General features: G+C 32.9%; 2 protein-coding genes and 1 non-coding gene across 3 annotated transcripts; all 3 read left to right on the top strand.

The window, feature by feature from the left end:
* Positions 1–941: 941 nt before the first annotated feature.
* On the top strand, positions 942–2668 carry LOC112696131 (uncharacterized). Its single transcript, XM_025748737.3, has 3 exons — positions 942–2085; positions 2177–2256; positions 2349–2668. Exons 1-3 carry the CDS (start codon positions 1180–1182, stop codon positions 2440–2442), a joined length of 1080 nt encoding a protein of 359 aa, XP_025604522.1. The 5' UTR covers positions 942–1179; the 3' UTR covers positions 2443–2668.
* A 149-nt stretch (positions 2669–2817) lies between these two features.
* LOC112696132 (thioredoxin-like 3-1, chloroplastic) lies at positions 2818–5462 on the top strand. The gene is made up of 4 exons (XM_025748738.3): positions 2818–4704; positions 4927–5001; positions 5107–5173; positions 5249–5462. Exons 1-4 carry the CDS (start codon positions 4376–4378, stop codon positions 5363–5365), a joined length of 588 nt encoding a protein of 195 aa, XP_025604523.1. The 5' UTR covers positions 2818–4375; the 3' UTR covers positions 5366–5462.
* A 121-nt stretch (positions 5463–5583) lies between these two features.
* TRNAS-GCU (transfer RNA serine (anticodon GCU)) lies at positions 5584–5665 on the top strand. Its single transcript has one exon. It is a non-coding gene; the product is annotated as a tRNA-Ser (tRNA).
* The last annotated feature ends 16548 nt before the right edge of the window (positions 5666–22213 follow it).

Raw genomic sequence — 22213 nt, 5'->3', positions numbered from 1 at the left:
CTCAACCCTCTTAGCCTTGCGTCATGGCTTCCACCGCTGAAGCTGTCAGAGAGTTCTTCAAAATCCACGAAACCTCCTTCTCCGACCCCCTCCAACACACAAACCGTAGCCGCGGAGAGCCTATCCTATGGATTTAAGGACTTCGTGTTCGCCCCGTACGGATCCTATTGGAAGTTCATGAAAAAGGTGTGCATGTTGGAGCTACTGGGCGGCAAAATGCTCCTCCAGCTCCTCCACGTGAGGCAGCAGGAGAGGAAGAGGTTCCTTAGCGATTTGGCGAAGAAAGGGTTGGCCAGTGAAACCGTGGATATTGGGGGCAAAACTCATAATGCTTACCAACAACGTGATATAGATGATGACGATGGGGCAGAACTCATGATGCCGTTTTGATGATTAAAGAGATTGTAAACTACACACTTGATCTTAGCTAAAATTGAACAATTACAAAAATATAAAAAAAACATTCATTTAGTATGAAAAAAAATATCATAATACTTAACAAAAGAAACATCTAATTATATTTTAGCAAAAATAATTAAATATTTATAAAATTAAAAAAAATAAAATTCTTAAAGAAATAGAGACATTCATATTTGCAATACAAAAAAATTCAAAAAATATATAAAAGAACATCTATTTAGTATGAAAAAGAAACATTCTGATACTTAGTAGAAGAAACATCCATATATATTAACTCGTAAAAATTTTGAATTATCCAAAGATATTTAACTGATTTTTGGCTAATACCTTTTTGATTCTCTAACATTGCTCTTTAACTTTTCGATAGCAAGAAATAAAGAAAAAATGTCTTTAAGAGATTATTATAAATCTTATAGGGCAATGTCAAAAATAAATTTAAATAATTATTATTTATTAACTACATAAACTACTTTTAAGGTTTGAGTACAGTTTCTAATACCACTGTGAAGCTTAACTCCATCGCGTGAGATTCCCAATCCAAGTAGTTAATGAGTGGCTTCTAGTTTCTAGAGGCTTCCACAGTCCACATTTTCAAGCTTGAAGCTCCCTCATTTCTTCGTGGCACTTTCTTTCTAGACCTTTCCACACTTCCCCTTTTAAGTTTTTAATTAACGCCCCCTTCTTACCCAATTACCCCGCAGTCCGCAGTCAGCAGTCCGCATCCTATCAAGAACCCAAAACCCTCACTCACTCACTTGAATGGCTCGTTACGGCGAAGGAGACAAGCGCTGGATCGTCGAAGAAAGACCCGACGGCACCAACGTCCACAACTGGCACTGGTCCGAGACCAACTGCCTCGATTGGTCCAGAAACTTCTTCAACAACCTCCTCAACGACCTCCCTATTCTCACCGGCGAATCTAATCTTTTCATCGCCACCACTAAGGTCTCCTCCGTCGACGGCGAGGCCTACGTCAACATCCGCAAAGGCAAGATCATTCCTGGATACGAGATCTCACTCACCCTCGCCTGGCAGGGCGAAGCCAAGGACTCCGACGGCAAGTCTCTCTTGAAAGTTGATGGCACCGTCGAGATCCCTTACATCTCCGACGAGAACGCCGGCGAGGATCCCGAGCTCAAGGTTACTGTTAAGGACGAGGGACCGATTGGAAGGACGCTGAAGGATGCCATGCTCTCCAAGGGGAAGCCCTTGATTTTGGACAAGATTAGGGTTTGGGTGCAGAGCATGGCCAAGGGTGGACCTGTTAAGGACGAGCTCGAGACCAAGAAGCCAACGCCGCCACAGCAGCAGAATCATGCTGCCGCAGTTGCGTCGGCGGCTGTGGCGCCTTCTTTGGCTTCAGCTGCGACCAAGAAGGAAGGTTCGGTGGAGAAGGACGCGAAGAAGAAGAAGAAAGAGGGATTCAAGAGTATTAGCATGACGGAGAGGTTCAATTGCAGGGCGAGAGATTTGTATGAGATATTGTTAGATGAGAACAGGTGGAAGGGTTTCACGCAGAGCAATGCGAAGATCAGCAAGGAGGTTGGTGGAGAGTTCAGCATTTTCGATGGTTCTGTTACCGGAACCAACGTGGAGTTGCAGGAAGCTAAGTTGATCGTTCAGAAATGGAGGTTCGGAAGCTGGCCTGATGGTGTTCATTCTTTGGTATGACCTTGTTCATTTCATTTCATTCTTTTGTTAATGTAGATATTTGAATTCGTGCGTGTAAATAAAATGGTGATTGAAATTGTTACAGGTGAAGCTTGTGTTGGAGGAGCCTGAACCTGGGGTTACTGTTGTCAAGCTCACACATAATGATGTTCCTGAAGAAGATAGGTGAGCCGTTTTTTAATTGCAATTGGTTATTGGAAGGTTTGTTTTGAGTTTTTTGATCAATTTGTTAAATGATATTGTTATGGTGTGTGTAGGTATGGAAATGCCACTGTGGTGGAGAACACGGAGAGAGGGTGGAGGGATCTCATCTTCCAAAGGATACGTGCAGTTTTTGGGTTTGGAATTTGAGATTTTAATTCTTACCAATGTAGGGTTTTTCTTTCTTTCTTTCTTTCCTTTCCTTTCTTCTTCTAGTGTCATGTGTTGTAGAATTTTCACGGATTTTGAATCATTTTAAGTGAGGGGAAAGATGAAATTTTAATGGATTGACAATTGCATAATTGTTGAACTGTGATTGAGGCTCTGGTTAATCTTGCCATGAGTGTCTTTCTTAAAAATACTTTCTTTCTGCTTTTGCATCTTCTTCAATGTTCTACGTTGCTTCATATTATTATTTACTAGTAAACACTAAAAATCCCTAGTTAAAAAATAAAACCCAAGATCAAAGATAGAAATATTTTCAGAAGATTTAAAAATGTGACAAGTTTCTTTATTTGGAGTTAGCCTTTGTCACTTTCTATATTTCGAGAAGATTCGTGTCAGATAATATTATTGGTGGTTTACTCATCATTTGTTATTCATTCTTGCATGTCATTAACTTGTGCAATAGAATGTATATTTGATACTTTCAACGTGACTTGTCAGTATTCTTGTTGCTGTTGGACACTGCACCTATTAGAGAGGACTATATGATTCATTGCATATTTTAGTCATAACTTGCGCAGAGAAAAGACAGATAAATTATCTAGAAATTAGTATGCTTACTTTCATATCATTGTCGAGAACTCGACATCTTAGAGATTCGTTCTTAACTGAGTTGTTATACGGTATTTGGATTTAGACATGGAGTACTAATTTAGAAGGGTTGATTCTTAGGCCCCCCAACTTTCATGTAGGAATGTTTAGGAGAACTTAGCTATGAACATGTGGCGATTTGATGGAAGTTGTTGCAGTGATACATTGCAGATGCGCTTACGTAATGAAATTTAGTAATTCTGATTGATTAGTGTTAGTGTGTTTAATAAGCCAGCCAGTGTTCCCACAAGAACAAAAACAATTATCTCCAAGTATTTTCATGTTTGAATTCGAGGTCATTTATATGCAGTTGAAGGAAAGGGTGAGAAATGTTTAATGAGGAGGGTGTTTTCCGTCCATAAGGGTTGCAATCACAATTAAACGAACTTGCATTTGCCTAAGCTTGGTTCAATACTTATTACTGAAAGATCCTAGTGGCCAAGTAAACGAAAAAACAAACTATTTGAAACACTATATTGTTCTCTGTTGAAAAAACGATTACGTGTATTTGCTCATTATTATGTTGGCCTATTTGCTCATTAAAAGAAATGTAATCAAATAATCATAAGTGTGCTAATTTTATACCGTGTACTTGCTCATCTATTCATTAAATAAATCATAAGTAATCACTAGGTAAAACGGGGCAAGTTGCAAATATGGATCACAAAATTCAGGCCACTGAAAAGGAACTGTGTTATATAATAATAATATGTATTGGTTTAAGGGTTTAAGCTCATACCTATGCTTCCTAAATCTGAACTCAAAAGCACAGAATGGGCCGGATCATTTTGATTCTTATTTAACCCATAATAATTCAATGAAAGAGAAAAGCAAATTTAATTGGCAACGCATGAATTTCAGTCCAGTACAAATATGTTATTGTAAAATCTAGAATCTGACATAAATTTAAAAACGAGAGCCTGTGGCATTGGGGGGGTCTATCCGGAATGATTGGTCCCGTGATTGGTTTCCCTTGTCATATGGTTTTCTTTTCTCTATCTTGTTTACGTTGTCGTTGAGCACACCTTTTGGATAAGCCTCACTCTCACTTTCCTTAAACTATTTATTTTCATCTTTCTTCTTCTTTCCCCTTGTTTTGACTCCAACACCATTATCCCACACTACTTTCCATCGTCACTACAACCTAGCTTCTACACCAAACTTGAAAGATCCGCAAATGATTCTCTTATTGTTCTCTTAGCTATCACCAAGCATAATCGCCACCATCGTATTGTGTTGTTATTGAAAGAGAAAAGTGAAAAGGGGTATGTCTGCTACAGGGTTATTATATCCACATATTCTCTATGGTGAAGTCGTAGTTTACCAGAGAGATCAACAGCACCAGCACCAGCACCAGTGGTTGGTAAGTAGTAGTAGTGGCAGATACGTGTTTTTATCTTCATTGAAGAGTAGTAGTGGTTGCTGGAACGCTTCTTTTGGGCAGAGGATTAGACGGAGGAATTTGAGAGTTGAAGCGACGTGGCCAGATTTGTCAAGACCAAGTGTCATAGAGATGGAATCCATTGATGATAGTGAGCACCTTGATCAAATTCTGCTTCATGCTCAGCAAAATTCACAACCCATCATCATTGATTGGTATTTATGTTCTTTCCATCTTCTTATTCTTAATTAGTTCTATGCTATTGCTATACACATAACAAGATATTTATGTCAAGCCACATCTACTGTAGCTAGATATTTTTGAGGACTTTTTTGTCTTTTTCAATATCTAATATCTAAGATTGTTGAAAGAACATTGAGAATGAAGTTTCTTGCTACTTTAAAAAAATCAACTTGTATTTATTTTTGTGAATATAGGATGGCTGCTTGGTGCCGTAAATGCATATATTTGAAGCCCAAGTTGGAGAAATTGGCTGCGGAGTATGACACAAAGTAAATTGTTCTTCTTTTAAAATTGAGCCTTCAATAACATTAATATTAACAACATCTTGAAATGGTGATAATTCATTTGTTTTTCTTACTTTGTCACTGTTTCAGGATCAAATTTTATTACGTGGATGTGAATAAAGTGCCTCAGACTCTAGTGAAGCGTGGCAATATCTCTGTGAGTATGATCACTAGAATGTCATAACATGTTCTTTGATATTTCTTTTCTGATGATGTTGTTATGCCACTTTAGAAAATGCCAACAATTCAGTTGTGGAAAGATGGGGAGATGAAAGCAGAGGTGATTGGAGGCCACAAGGCCTGGCTAGTCATTGAAGAAGTCAGAGAAATGATCCTAAAGTTTGCATAGTGTGTTCTATTATTCTTCATTCTTCTCTTTTTCTTATTTTTAACAACCTCAATTGGCACATATGTTTATTCATATAGTAATTTCTTACTCCCACGAATCCTCCGAGCTCTGACATTTTTTGATATCATTCGGGGTAGCTCCCTCGTTTGTTCATATTACACTCGAAGAAAGGTGTTATGATGATTAAATATAAACTATAGCAGCACCTTTTCAACCTCGTCGCTTTGGCCGAGTGGTTAAGGCGTGTGCCTGCTAAGTACATGGGGTTTCCCCGCGAGAGTTCGAATCTCTCAGGCGACGTTTCTAAACTTTTTAATGTTTTCTTCTTCTTCTTTTTTTTTTTTTTTTTTTGTTTGCGGGTTTGGACATGCCATGTTTAATATTGCATTAAGTTCATAAAATAAGCATGGGCTTCGCTTAGGTTAAAGAAAAAAAAAATCTAAAATCCAAAGTTTTGGTGGCATACAATAAATAACATGGGAAACTCTTAAGATGCATAAATTTTAAATATTTTTCTTTTAATGCCTGTCTTCACAAAGTAGTATCACTAATCACATGCAATGTTTGAATTTTGAGCCTCTGTCATATCTTATAAAAAAGCCAATCACCAGTTGTTTTGATTTACAAAATAGAGGATTCGAATTTTCCAATCGAATCACAGAGTCCAATTAATACATGCTCTTATAAATTGATAATTATATTTCCTAATTTAAACAAGGAATAAAGACAGATTAAAGTAGGCATGGAAGGGATGCTATTTGACACTCTTTTTGGTAGGCAAGGAATTTTAATATTTGAAACTGATATCTATAAGTAACATAACTCATTTAAAAAATGTTCATATACTTTTCATATCCTATAAAAGGCCGTGACGCTTTTTTTCTCCCTTATTTGAATATGTGCCAAAACAAACTGCAACAATCTGTTCCATTTTCAACCAAAAATAGGAAACTTCAAAGGCCGAAATTTTCTATCAAGAAAAGAAAGATGAAATTGATCAACAAAATATGTGCAGCTACACGTGACTTGATTTCCACACTGAATATATATATATATATAGAAAAAACGTAACCAAATCTACATTTTAGTTATTTAAATTCGCTACTCTAATCACCTGAATAAAAATCACAGAACTTGTCTCGATATAATAATGTACTACTATATGAAAATAACCAATCGAGATGCAGAAATTTTTAGTCAGAATTTATATTAAGAGTTGTACTACTACCATTTGATATTAAAAGTTCATATTTAAATCATTATCACTATATAAATGCTATACTACATCAATATCAGATTTTAGTTGGTACTATTAATTAGGTTGTAACTCAAACACTACAATAAGCTCAATATTAACCTCTGTAATTCTATCTTCATCATAAAATAACTATAATTGTCGTAATTTTGCACAATTAGCTAGAAATAAAAGGGTTTAATGTTAGATTGATCAAATTAATTAATAAAGATAATCATACATTATTCAATAATCACTCACACAACTAATAATATTATCCAGCCTAAAAGATTTGCTATAGAACATATGCAGAATAATATAATAGATCTTATTTCCAACATACTTGAATTAAGATTAGCTGTTATATATATAATTCTTAAAGATAAAGTTGTTTTTATGCAATGAATCTAAGCGCTAAAGTGTGTAATAATATAATTGCCAGAAGGGCAAGCAAAAAAAAAAAAAAAAAAAGAGATTGTAGCTGTCGCCACCACTCACTCTTGATATAGTGATATAGTCCCTTTTTCACTTTTTTAAAACTTATTAAATAATTCTTCCTGTGAACTAATAGTGTCTAACTTTGGTGTAATTATAGCGAATTAGATCTTTTTCATTACAATATATTTAATCTTAGAATCCATTATATTTTATTGATGTATCTTCATATAGTAAGTAGTATTCATAGTATTGATTAAGGCAAACGTCCACAGCCGGAAGGAAATTTTGACCGATGATTTTATTTTATAATATACAACATGCATCACTTACTTTTATTACATATTTATATTGACTCTAACTTTTAAGATCTATATCCAATGTTTAGGAAATGTATATACTTCCATTTATTTCTTGTTAGATATTACGGATTTAATAATAGGAATTTAGAATAATAAATAGAATATAATTATATATGTATTTTTGGAGCTTGTGGTTATCGATTGGAGAAAAATATTTGAGAATTTAGTATCTGAAAAGACATCTTGCTTAATCTCTTTAGAAGTAGAAGTGGTACATGATAAATTTATTAGTTGTAAAGGGAATTAGATTGAAATTAAATGTGAATTTTTTTAATTATAAAATGTATATATAATAATTAGCTATTAATTATTAAAGATTTAGATCATAAGAATGTTTATATTATTATCTATTTTATTATATACACTAATTATAAAATTTTAATATCTAATAATATATAATGACATTTAAAATTTAAAATAAATCACCTCATCACTTCATAAACTTAAAAATATTATAATTAAATATTTAATAAATTTTTACAAAAACAAAAAATAATCATTAAAAAAATTCATGACAAAAAATTCTAACATTTTAGTCGTATATATATCAAGTTAATATTCGAATTAGATAAAATATAAAAATATTTTTTGTTTATCTTCCATAAATTTAAAGTCGAAATTGGCTACGAAAATAACTTTATATATATTTGTGAAAGATTAAAAAAATACCTTTTTACTTTAAATATTTGTGATGATATGATTCTTATTATTAAAATATATTATATGATTCTATACAACTTGAATACACACAAATCTTTTTTCTATTGCTTTTTCTTACTCTTTCTAACATGGTATCAGAATCATGATATTCTCTTTGAGAAGGATAAATTTATTTCTTTTGATCAAATAATCGTACTTTTCATATTTTTCTTCCGTAACATCTTTTTCCTTCACTTTTGTCAATGCCTTGATGTTTTTATTACCTCGCCGATTAGCTCATCCACTGCTTATTTTCATTGAGAAACCATATGTTTTTTGCCACCTTCCGATAATTTGTTATCTCTTCGCACTTTATCCCTTTTAAGTAGTTTTTCGGCATTCGCCATCTTTTCAACAATTTTTCGGCAGTTGGCTACTTTTGCGGCAATTCTTTCTGTATTTTTTTGTCATTTGCGTTTTCACGTGACAGTTTCATCTGCACTTCCTTTCGGCAGTTTTGTTTGCACCCGTTCTATCAGTTTATGCCCTTTTTATTCTATATTTCATTGTTTTAAATAAGTTTCAAACTCAAGTTGTCACTTGAATTTGAGGGGGTGTTAGAATATATTAGGATCAATTAGTTTCCATTAGAATTATTTAGCATATCTGAATATTTATTATAGGATATTATATCTTTATTATTTGTCGTAGCACCTATAAATACCTTTCTATATTGTATTATTATTCAATACAACTTGATTATGTTGAAATAAATAATTTTTTTAACTCAGATCATCCATATTGAATCACTAAAAATATAACATAATGCGGAAGCGTACCTTTACTTATAAGAGTCAGAAATTAATGGAAGAATTTGGATCTTGTGGTTCTTTCGATCTTACTCAACCAAAACCTTCTGTATTCCTAGGTGGCTGAACTGCAACTCTTTTGATGGGAAAAGAGCAACAAAGGCGGCTTTTTTTATATTAGGGACCGAAACCCTGAAAGCCTATTTATATTTGAGCATGACACCTATTAAACCCTAAAGCTCAAATAAAATAGTATCTAATGTCCAAAAGATAATATATCTAAAATCCAAAAGATAATTATCTAAGGAACAAAAGATAATATTCGGTTTTATTCTCATTTAATTCCAAATTAAAAGTAATAATGACTTATTCAATTTAGCATTTATAACAATAAATGAGATCACCATTATATATAAGTCATTTAATTTGAAATAGCATAATTTGTGATTATAATTAATATATGTATTGCCCACAAATAAGTTAGGAATTAAATAATTTCCTAACAATCTCCCACTTGGGCTATACATATATTCTTTCTTGACATAATCACATCTTATAAACTTTATGCGCGCATCTAAATGCTATTTCTCTCATTACTTTAACAATCTGGTCCGTCTCATACATTAGATATGAAACTACCGCAACTTTTATCACATTAAATGCAATTACTAAACCACGTCAATCACCATCCTAACATACTTAACGACATAGATCAAATTTGGATGAGTAATATGGAAATTACATGCCAAGTGATCTCATGCATGTCTATTTCCAGCTGGTCCAACTTTATTGAGATCAAACACAAAATAAATATTGCAAAATGAACATTTCATACAACATGAAATAAACCATCAACTTAATTCTGCAGAAAAATAATTCAATATCTGTCATAGGACATATAGCATAAAATAAACTCCCACTAAATCAAGGCATCACAAATATTGACACCCATCTGAGTAATGTGCTCATGAAAGACTTTAGGGATCAATTCCTTTGTTATTGAGTCTGCTAGCATATACTCTGTTCCTATATGTCCTATGAAAATCTGTTTTTCTTAAACTTTCTCCTTGACAACTAAGAACTTGATGTATGTATGCCTCGATTTTGTCAAGCTCTTATTGTTATTGAAGTATAGTACCGCTGACTTATTGTCACAAAATATCTTTAATGACCGTTCAGTGTCACCTACTATACGAAGCTCAGTGACAAAGATTTGCAACCATATGCCATGAAATCGAAATCAGAGTACCTAATGATCTCCAAAGTTTTCTGATCTTCGATAAATAAGCATGTAATCCTTTGTTCTCTTTAGATAACACCTTACGCGTTTAACAGCTATCCAATGATCCATGTCCGAATTACTCAAGTATTTACCCAACACTCCCACTATAAATGATATATCAGGTCGTGTGCAGACTTGAGCATATATTAAGCTCCCTAGTGCTGATGCATATGGTTTATCATGCATTGCTGTCTTCTCAATATCATTTTTGGGGCATCACTTGAGACTGAACTTGTCTCCTTTAGCTACGGGTGTGTCCATCGGTCTACAACCTTCCATGGCATATCTACTTAAAATCTTTTCGATATAGTTTTTTGTGATAATCCAAGAATATATTGAGAACGATCTCTTAGTATCTCGATTCCTAATACAAAAGAGGCATCACCAAGATCTTTTATTTTGAATTTGTTCGATAGAAATTTCTTAGTATCATGCAACAAGCCTATATCGTTACTTGCAAGTAGAATGTCATCAACATATAAGACCAAAAAAATGTATTTATTCCCATTGAACTTGCGGTATACACACTCATCTATGATATTCACCTCAAAATCGTATGAGATAATGACTTGATGAAACTTGTGATACCATTGACGGGAAGCTTGTTTGAGACCATAGATGGATTTCTTTAACTTATAAACCATAGATTTTGAATCACCTGATACAAAATTTTCTGGTTATACCATATACATCGTTTTATCAATGTCACCATTGAGAAACGCAGTCTTTACATCCATCTGATGTAGTTCTAAGTCAAAATAAGCTACTAGTGCCATTATGGTTCTAAAAGAGTCTTTCGATGATACCGGAGAGAAAGTATCTTTATAGTCTATGCCTTCCTTTTGAGTAAAGCCTTTAGCGACTAGACGAGCTTTATATCTCTCGACATTACCCTTAGAATCCCTTTTAGTTTTAAATATCCATTTACAACCAATTGGTTTTACACCTTCAGGTAATTCTACAAGATCCCAAACGTCATTGTCTTTCATAGACTTCATCTCTTCTTTCATGGCATCGATCCACTTTTCAGAGTTAGGACTTTGCATGGCTTGAAGAAAATTGATTGGATCATTTTCTGTCAAATCATTGCCATCCTCATGTTCTTGGAGATAGACTACATATTCATCCGAAATTGCACTTCTCATTTCTCTTATGGATCTCCTTAATAACACTTTTTGAGGTTGTTGATCTTGCTATATGGGTTGGGGTTGAGGAGGATTCTCATTATTTTCCTGTACTGTAGCAGTATCTTGAGCAATAATAATATTCTCATTGTTCTCTTATACTGTAACTGGATTTACAATAGGATTCTCATTGTACTCTTGTATAGTAACTGTATCTTGAACAGTAATAGGCACAAGGACCTGATCATTGTTAGTTATAGAATCCTCATCAAAAGTAACATTTCTAATATTTTCTTCCCCCCAAACTCAACATCCTCAAGAAATCTCGCATTTTCCGTCTCAAAAATAGATCTTAATGCAGGATTGTAAAACTTGTACCCCGTGAACGCTCAGTGTAACCAACAAAGTAGCAACTAATTGTCCTTGATTCTAATTTTCTTTCATGCAGCCTATAAGGTCGCGCCTCACCTGGACATCCCCAAATATGCAAATACTTTATACTGGGTCTTTTTCCAGTCCAAATTTCATATAGGATTTTGTTAACTGCTTTGCTTGGCACCCTATTAAGGATGTATACTGCGGTCTTTAAGACTTCTCCCCAGAGTGATTCAGGCAAGGAAGAATGACTAATCATACTTCTCACCATGTCTTTAAGAGTTCAGTTCCTTCGCTCTGCAACACCATTCATGCTAGGTTTGCCTGGCATGGTATATTGCGGAATAATACCACACTCCTCAAGGAAGAGAGCAAAAGGGTCGGGATGTTGCTCACCTGAACCGTCATATCTTCCGTAGCATTCACCACCATGATCAGATTTGACAACTTTAATTTTCTTTCCAAGTTGAAGTTCAACTTCAGCTTTGAAAGACTTGAAAACATCCAAGGCTTGGGACTTTTCATGAATTAAATATAGATACCATAACGAGAGTAATCATGTATGAACGTAATAAAGTATCGTTGTCCATTCCAAAAGACAGTAGGGAATGGGCCACATATATCGGTATGTATCAGTTCTAAAACATCTTTAGCTCTCTCGGCACCTAATTTCCTTTCGTTTCTCATTTTCCCCTTTATGCATTCAATGCAGACTTCAAAGTCTGCCAAATTTAGGGGTCCAAGAATTTCATCTGACATGAGCCTCTGAATTCTCTGTTTAGAGATGTGACCTAGGCGTTTGTGCCATAATAATGCTGAATTCTCATTTAGTTTTCGTTTTGTACCTGTTTGCAGTATTTCATTATTATAGGAATTTAAGTCAAGCCTATATAGATTATCCACCAAATGACCAGAGCAAATATTATTCGAATTATAGAAGAGACTGACTTTATTGTCTCTGAATGAACAAAAATAACCTGATTTGTCCAAATGAAAAACAGAAACTAAATTCCGTCTAAATGACGGTACATAAAATGTCTCTAATAAATCGAAGTAAAATCCACTCATGGAACATAATTGATGAGCGGATAATTTATACGCTTTTTGGCATTGTTTTTAGGTAGTTTTTAGTAAGTTCAAGCTACTTTTAGGGATGTTTTCATTAGTTTTTATGTTAAATTCACATTTCTGGACTTTACTATGAGTTTGTGTGTTTTTCTGTGATTTCAAGTAATTTCTGGCTGAAATTGAGGGACTTGAGCAAAATTCTGAAAATGGCTGACAAAAGGACTGCTGATGCTGTTGGAATCTGACCTCCCTGCACTCAAAATGGATTTTCTGGAGCTACAGAACTCCAAATGGCGCGCTCTCAACGGCGTTGGAAAGTAGACATCCAGAGCTTTCCAGCAATATATAATAGTCCATACTTTATTCAGAAATTGACGACGTAACTTGGCGTTGAACGCCAAGTACATGCTGCTGTCTCGAGTTAAACGCCAGAAACACGTCATGATCTGGAGTTGAACGCCCAAAACACGTTATAACTTGGAGTTCAACTCCAAGAAAAGCCTCAGCTCGTGGATAGACCAAGCTCAGACCAAACATACACCAAGTGGGCCCCGGAAGTGGATTTATGCATCAATTACTTACTTCTGTAAACCCTAGTAGCTAGTTTATTATAAATAGAACTCTTTACTATCATATTATCATCTTGGTTTTGATCCCTGGATTGTATTTTGATCCAGTGACCACGTTTTGGGGGCTGGCCATTCGGCCATGCCTGAACCTCTCTCACTTATGTATTTTCAACGGTGGAGTTTCTACACACCATAGATTAAGGGTGTGGAGCTCTGCTGTACCTCAAGTTTCAATGCAATTACTATTATTTTCTATCCAAATCAATTTTATTCTTAATCCAAGATATACGTTGCACTTCACCTTGATGAATGTAATGATCCGTGACACTCATCATCATTCTCACCTATGAACGCGCGTGACTGACAACCACTTCCGTTCTACTCTAGGCCGGACGCATATCTCTTAGATTCCCCAACAGAATCTTCGTGGTATAAGCTAGATAGATGGCGGCATTCATGGGGATCCGGAAGGTCTAACCTTGTCTGTGGTATTCCGAGTAGGATCCTGGGAATCCGGAAAGTCTAACATTGTCTGTGGTATTCCGAGTAGGATTCCGGTATTGAATGACTGTGACGAGCTTCAAACTCCTGAAGGCTGGGCGTTAGTGACAAACGCAAAAGAATCAATGGATTCTACTCCAACCTGATTGAGAACTGACAGATGATTAGCCGTGCTGTGACAGAGCATTTGGACCATTTTCACTGAGAGGATGGGATGTAGCTATCAACCAAGGGTGATGCCTCCAGACGATTAGCCGTGCAGTGACAGCGCATAGGACCATTTTCCCGAGAGGATTAAAAGTAGCCATTGATGATGGTGATGCCCTACATACAGCTTGCCATGGAAAGGAGTAAGAAGAATTGGATGAAAGCAGCAGGAAAGCAGAGATTCAGAAGGAACACAGCATCTCCATACGCCTATCTGAAATTCCCACCATTGGATTACATGAGTAACTTTATCTTTATTTTCAGTTTATTTAATTTAATCCTATAATCTCTTAATTTAGTTATTTAACCTGACTGGGATTTACAAGGTGACCATAGCTTGCTTCATACCAACAATCTCCGTGGGATCGACCCTTACTCACGTAAGGTATTACTTGGACGACCCAGTGCACTTGCTGGTTAGTTGAGCGAGACTGTGAAGTTAATTTTGGACCATGGTTCTGTGCACCAAGTCTTTGGAGCCATTACCTTGGATTGTTGAAGTGAAAAGAATGAATCACGATTTCGCCCACCAATAATCTAAAGGTTCCTATAGCTTCGACTGCAACTATATTGCCATCTGCCACATAGATGTATCTTTCAGCATCACTTGGCGGTCGGCTCCACAGGCAATCCTGCATAGTAATACTTACATGAGTAGTAGCAGCATAATCTACCCACCAGGTATCAACAGGTGCATAACCTAAACTAGCCTCAGAACAAACGAAAGTAAGAATTATACCCTTCTTTACACGCCAGGTGGCATATTTGGTACAATCCTTCTTCATGTGTCCCACTTTCTTACAGAAGAAACAGGTTGAAACTTGATCCTGTTTCTTAGCCTTTTTTCTGCTGAGAATGCGCATCTGCAGTAGTATCACGCTTTCTTTTATACTGAGAAGATAAAGGCATGTGAGCACTTTCAGTCTTATCTTTCTGTAGCCTCTCTTCTTCTTGCACACAGTGAGATATAAGCTCATTTAAGGACCAAGTGTTCTTCAGAGTGTTATAACTCACTTTGAATTGCCCAAAGTGTGAAGGAAGGGAAATCAAAATGAAATGCACGAGTATATCTTTAGACAACTCTAACTTTAGTACTTTCAATTTTGAAGCAAGATGAGACATTTCCATAATATACTCCCTTATGTTCCCTTTACCTTTATACCTTATGGAGACAAGTTTGTTCAAAAGGCTAATTGCCTCTGCCTTTTCATTATTAGTAAAGAATTTTTTGACATCTTTCATAAACTGTTTAGCATTTTTATCCTCAGTAACTGAGCCCTGAAACGCCTTAGGAATTGAGCACTTCATGATCACAATGCTCATTCGATTGGATCTCTCCCACTTCTCTATTTTAACCTCATTGAGATTTTTCCGGAGTAGAAGTGGGTTTCTCCCCTCGAAGAGCTATATCCAGATCCATACAACCGATGACAATCTCCATGGTATCCTTCCAAATTTTAAAGTTTGAACCATTCAGCATAGGAATACTGCTAATTTGTGCAGAAACATTGGTAGATAAAGCCATAGTTCCTGGATTAGAACAAAAAACATGCAGTAAACATTAGTTAAATAATGGAAAAAAATCCATATTGAGATATCTAGAATAACATTAATTTTCAATCTTTGGATAGAAAAATTAACTGTAAGTGATACTCTCATTGCAGTAATCAAATATTGTCAAAATTCCTGTCACACATTAAGTCTTTCTTTGGACCGACTTAATACGCACATGGAAACTTAAAGTTTGCAACCTAATTATTACAGCATATATTTTCTATTAATTGGCCAAACAATAACCTTCCTTTGGGCCGATTATTGACCGCATAATTAATAGAAAATAAACAAAAGTGTACAATGCTTATTATTTGGCCAAACAATAAACTTCCTTTAGACTGATTATTGTTCGCATAAATAATAAGCATTACTTTATTCTTAATTTGTTACCCAAACATGTATTTACTATCAATATGTGTATGTAATTTGGCCAAATATAGACCTTCCTTTAAGCTGACCAATATTCGCATGAATTACATAACACCATATTCCTAATGTTTTGAATAAATTAATTTTTTTCACAAAAGAGGCTACTTTGGCAGCATAATGTTCAATCAATTTATTCCAAAACCAAATCTTTATAAAATTATTGGGTATAATAATCCTTAAATTCCAAAAGGATAATCCATTAATTTTGTACAAAATTAATACCACATAGAATTAGATCCAAAAAGATCAAAGTTTAACAATACTTTATCAATATTTTAAAATAAATTAATTTACTGTTTATTATATATAAAAAAAATTCTGCCAAATTGAAAAAAAGGCAGACCGTCTCATATAGAATATACACAAGCCTCTTTATGTATAACCAAACAGTATATGTATGCCAAAGGCAACCCAAACAACAATACATTGTATATATGGAACAATACTTAGACATATATACTAACGCACACAGACGCACGTATATCATACCTACATATGTATATTCCTATATACGATATCATAATGTAATAAGGAACGTACATATATATATTAATTCAGTAAAAGAAAGATAAAATTGAATATTTTTTATGATTAAATTATGGATGGTTCTGATATCACTTGTTGAAATAAATAATTTTATTAATTTAGATAATCTATATTGAATCACTAAAAATATAACATAATGCGGAAGCGTACTTTTACTCATAAGAGTCAGAAATTAATGGAAGAATTTGGATCTTGTAATTATTTCGATCTTCCTCAATTAAAGCCTTCTGTATTCCTAGGCGACTGAACTGCAACTCTTTTAATGGGAAAAGAGCAACAAATGCGGCTTTTTATATGTTGGGAACCGAAACTTTGAAGGCCTATTTATATTTGAGCATGACACCCATAAAACCCTAAAGTCCAAATAAAGTAGTATCTAAAGTCCAAAAGATAATATATCTAAAATCTAAAAGATAATTATCTAAGGAACAATAGATAATATTTGGTTTTATTCTCATTTAATTCCAAATCAAAAGTAATAATGACTTATTCAATTTAGCATTTATAACAATAAATGAGATCACCATTATATAAGTAATTTAATTTGAAATAGCATAATTTGTGATTATAATTAATATATGTATTGCCCACAAATAAATTAGAAAATTAAATAATTTCCTAACAGATTACACTCAAATCCTTTTTCTATTGCTCTTTCTTATCCTTTCTAATATGGTATCAGAACCATGATATCCTTTTTGAGGAAGATAAAAGAGAGTGTCGCACCCACTCCCACGTTGATTTTCTTCTTCTCTTCATTTTTTCTATTATTTTATAAGACATAGCTGCATTGCTCAACAAGCATCCATCAGCTTCTAAACTCTTTCGACAGAATAGAAAAAATCTCATCCTTTACAAATATGTTTCATTGGAAAAGAAAAAAGAATAGTCCTAGAAGAATCAAGATCCTTTCTAATGTACAGGATCAAGAAAATCACCATACTTGTACTGCCTTTATGTTTACTGTAGTTTGTGAGAGAAGAATCAGACTAAAAGCATCAAATGATGAAAATAAAAAATTGATGGAACTTAATGTATACTGGAATCTTTTTTATTTAATGTATTCATTTTTTATCATTATACACATAAAGGAGGAGCCGTATGAGATAAAAATATCACGTACAATTCTTGAGCGGAGATTCTTTGAACTGAATGACGACCGTAACGGATGTCGGCGCAATCTGAAGAAAATTATGCAGAAGTTTTACAGAATTATTATGAGGCTATGCGACTGAAAATTGATCCCTATGATCGAAGTTATATACTTTATAAATGATTTAATAAGAGGAATGGGAGGAGATATTTGTGAGATTTACTATGCGGTTAGATTCACGATGTGAGAACGAATTAGATCTAGAAAGTTAACTGAAGATGCACGTTCAGTGCATAGAAGACCATGAATTTTTTTTATTATAAAATGTGCATATAATAATTAGCTCTTAATCATTAAAGATTTTAGATCACAAGAATATTTATATCTTTATCTTATTTTATCATATACACTAACCATGAGATTTCAATATCTAATAACATATAATGACATTCAAAATTTAAAATAAATCAATCCATCACTTCATAGACTTACAAATATCATAGTTAAGTATTTAATGCATTTTTGCAAAAACAAAAACTAATCATTAGTAGAAATTAAAGACAAAAAATTCTAATATTTTAGTCGTATATATATTAAGTTAATGATTAAATTAGATAAAATACAAAAATATTTTTTGTTATCCTCCAAAAATTTAAAGTGGGGATTGGCTACGAGAATGACCTTTTATATATATATATATATATATATATATATATGTTAATGATAAAAATACCTTTTTGTTTGAAATATTTGTGATGATATGATCCCTATTTTTAGAATATATTGTATCATTTTTATACAACTTAAATACACACAAATTCTTTTTCTATTGCTTTTTCTTACCCTTTCTAACATGGTATCAGAGCTATGATATCCTCTTTGAGAAGGATAAATTTATTTTCTTTTGGTCAAATTACCTTACTTTTCATATCTTTTCTCCGTGCTATTTTTTTTCTTCTCTTTTATCAATGCCTTGATGTTTTTCTTACCTCACTGATTAGCTCATCCACTATCGCACCCGTTTTATCAGTTTATCTAATTTTTATTCTATATTTCGTTGTTTTAAATAAATTTCAAACTCAAGTTGTCACTTGAGTTTGTGGGGGAGGAGGTGTTACAATATATTAGGAACAACTAGTTTTCATTAAAATTATTTAGCTTATCTAAATATTTATTATAAGATATTATGTCTTTCTTATTTTAGTCATATATATATTAAGTTAATGTTCGAATTAGATAAATACAAAAATATTTCTTATTACCCTCCACAAATTAATGGTAGGAATTGGCTACGAGAATGACCTTATATATATGTTTGTGAATGATAAAAAATACCTTCTTACTTAAAATATTTGTGATGATATGATCCTTATTGTTAGAATATATTGTATCATTCTATACAACTTAAATATACACAAATTCTTTTTCTATTGCTTTCTCTTACCCTTTCTAATATGGTATTAGAACCATAGTTTACTCCTTGAGAATGATAAATTTATTTTCTTTTGATCAAATTACTATACTTTTCATACCTTTCTTCCGTGTCATTTCTTTTTCTTCTCTTTTGTCAATGCCTTAATGTTTTTCTTACCTCACCGATTAGCTCATCCACTACTCCACCCGTTTTATCAGTTTATGCAATTTTTACTCTATATTTTGTTGTTTTAAATAAGTTTCAAACTCAAGTTGTCACTTGAGTTTGTGAGGTAGGGGGTGTTACAATATATTAGGATCAATAAGATTTCATTAAAATTATTTAGCATATCTGAGTATTTATTATAGGATATTATGTCATTATTATTTGCATTCTCTTAACACCTATAAATACTTTTCTATATTGTATTATTCTATACAACTTGATTACACTCAAATTCTTTTTCTATTGCTCTCTCTTATCCTTTCTAACATGGTATCAGAGCCATGGTATCCTTCTTGAGCAATATAAAAGAGGTTGTCGCGCCCACTCCCACTCCCACGTTCATTTTCTTTTTCTCCTCATTTGTTATATTCTTTTATAAGATATAGCTGCATTGGCTCAATGAGTCTCTATAAGCTTCTAAACTCTCTCAACATAACAGAAAAAGTCTCAACCTTTACAAATATGTTTTATTGGAAAAGAAGAAAAAATGGTCCTAGAAGAATCAAGATCTTTCCCAATGTAGAGGATAAAGAAAATCACGATACTTGTACCGCCTATGTGTTTACTGTAGCTTGTGAGAGTAGAATCAGACTAAAAGCATCAAATGATAAAGATAAAAAAAATCGGTAAAACTTAGTGTTAATGATTTAAGAAGAAAAATGCGAGGATATACTTATAAAACTTACTACGTGGTTAGATTCATTATGCGAGAACGAGTTAAATTCATTATGCACTGAAGATGGACGTTCAATGCATAAAAGACAGTGGATTTTTTTATTATAAGAAGTGTATATAGTAATTAGCTCTCAATCATTAATGATTTAGATCACAAGAATATTTATATCATTATCTTATTTTATCATATACACTAACCATGAGATTTTAATATCTAATAATAAATAATGGCATTCAATTTAAAATAAATCAATCCATCACTACATAGACTTACAAATATCATAGTTAAGCATTTAATACATTTTTACAAAAACAAAAACTAATCATTAGTAGAAATTTAAGACAAAAAATTTTAATATTTTAGTCTTATATATATTAAGTTAATGTTTCAATTAGATAAAATACAAAAATATTTTTTGTTATCCTCCACAAATTTAAAGTGGGGATTGGCTACGAGAATGACCTTATATATATATATATATATATATATATTTGTGAAAGATAAAAAAATATCTTCTTGCTTGAAATATTTGTGATGATATGATCCTTATTGTTAGAATATATTGTATCATTTTATACAATTTAAATACACACAAATTTTTTTTTATTGTTTTTTTTATCCTTTCTAACATAGTATCAAAGCCATGGTATCCTTCTTGAGAAGGATAAATTTATTTACTTTTGGTCAAATTACCGTACTTTTCATACCTTTTTTCCGTGCTATTTTTTTGCTTCTCTTTTGTCAATGCCTTGATATTTTTCTTACTTCGCCGATTAACTCATTCACTACTGCACCCATTTTATCTATTTATGGAGTTTTTATTCTATATTTCGTTATTTTAAAGAAGTTTCAAACTCAAGTCGTTACTTGAGTATGAGGGGGAAGGGGTTTTAGAATATTTATTTTAGGATATTATGTCTTTATTTTGTGAATTCTTTTAGCACCTATAAATACCTTTCCATATTGTATTATTCTATACAACTTGATTACACTCAAATCCTTTTTCTATTGTTTTCTGTTATCCTTTCTAACATGGTATCAGAACCATGGTATCCTTCTTGAGCATGATAAAAAAGGGTATCACACTCACTCCCATCCCCATTAGCAGTCTAGCACTCCCATGTTCATTTTTTTCTTCTCCTCATTTCTCCTATTCTTTTATAAGACACAGCTGCATTGGCTCAACGAGCCTCTATCAGCTTCTAAACTCTCTTAATAGAACAGAAATAGTTTCAATCTTTACAAATATATTTTACAGGAAAAGAAGAAAGAATGGTCCTAAAAGAGTCAACATCCTTCCCAATGTACAGGATCAAGGAAATCACGATACTTATACTGCCTATGCGTTTACTGTAGCTTATGAGAGCAGAATCACACTAAAACCTTCAAATGATGAAGATAAAAATCGCTAGATGATTTAATAAAAGAAATGGAAGGAGATACTTATAAGACTTACTACGCGGTTAAATTCATGATGTGAGAACGAGTTAGAGTTAGAAGGTTAAATGAATATGGACTTTCACTTCAATGAAGACAGTAGATTTTTTTTTATTATAGGATGTATGTGGATTTTTTTATTATAGGATGTGTGTATAGTAATTAGTTCTTAATCATTAAGGATTTGGATCACAAGAATGTTTATATCATTATCTTCTTTTATCATATACACTAACCATGAGATTTCAATATCTAATAACATATAATAAAATTCAAAATTTAAAATAAATCAATCCATCACTTCATAGACTTACAAATATTATAGTTAAGCATTTAATACTTTTTTACAAAAACAAAAAACTAATCAGTAGTAAAAATTTAAGACAAAAAATTCTAATATTTTAGTCATATATATATATTAAGTTAATGTTCGAATTAGAAAAAATACAAAAATATTTTTTATTATCCTCCACAAATTTAAGGTGGGAATTGGCTACGAGAATGACCTTTTATATATATATATATATATATATATATATATATATATATATATATATATTTGTGGAAAATAAAAAATACCTTCTTGCTTGAAGTATTTGTGATGATATGATCCTTATTGTTAGAATATATTGTATCCTTCTATATAAATTAAATACACACAAATTCTTTCATACATTTCTTTCGTGCCATTTTTTTTCTTCTCTTTTGCCAATGCCTTAATGTTTTTCTTACCTCACTGATTAGTTCATCCATTACTGCACCCGTTCGATCAGTTTATGCAGTTTTTATTCTATATTTCATTGTTTTAAATAAGTTTCAAACTCAAGTTGTCACTTGAATTAGAGAAGGGTGTTAGAATATATTAGGAT

Source organism: Arachis hypogaea, chromosome 6 (assembly GCF_003086295.3).
Source record: "Arachis hypogaea cultivar Tifrunner chromosome 6, arahy.Tifrunner.gnm2.J5K5, whole genome shotgun sequence".
In the NCBI taxonomy this organism is placed as follows: domain Eukaryota; kingdom Viridiplantae; phylum Streptophyta; class Magnoliopsida; order Fabales; family Fabaceae; genus Arachis; species Arachis hypogaea.
This window is presented reverse-complemented; position numbering and strand designations above follow the sequence as displayed.

Excerpts from the sequence above, each read along its gene's own strand:
- LOC112696131 (XM_025748737.3), top strand. The coding sequence starts at position 1,180 with ATGGCTCGTTACGGCGAAGGAGACAAGCGCTGGATCGTCGAAGAAAGA. Across the intron at positions 2,086-2,176 it reads CTGATGGTGTTCATTCTTTG|GTGAAGCTTGTGTTGGAGGA; the intron begins GTATGACCTTGT and ends AAATTGTTACAG. Across the intron at positions 2,257-2,348 it reads GATGTTCCTGAAGAAGATAG|GTATGGAAATGCCACTGTGG; the intron begins GTGAGCCGTTTT and ends TGGTGTGTGTAG.
- LOC112696132 (XM_025748738.3), top strand. The coding sequence starts at position 4,376 with ATGTCTGCTACAGGGTTATTATATCCACATATTCTCTATGGTGAAGTC. Across the intron at positions 4,705-4,926 it reads CAACCCATCATCATTGATTG|GATGGCTGCTTGGTGCCGTA; the intron begins GTATTTATGTTC and ends TTGTGAATATAG. Across the intron at positions 5,002-5,106 it reads GCTGCGGAGTATGACACAAA|GATCAAATTTTATTACGTGG; the intron begins GTAAATTGTTCT and ends TCACTGTTTCAG.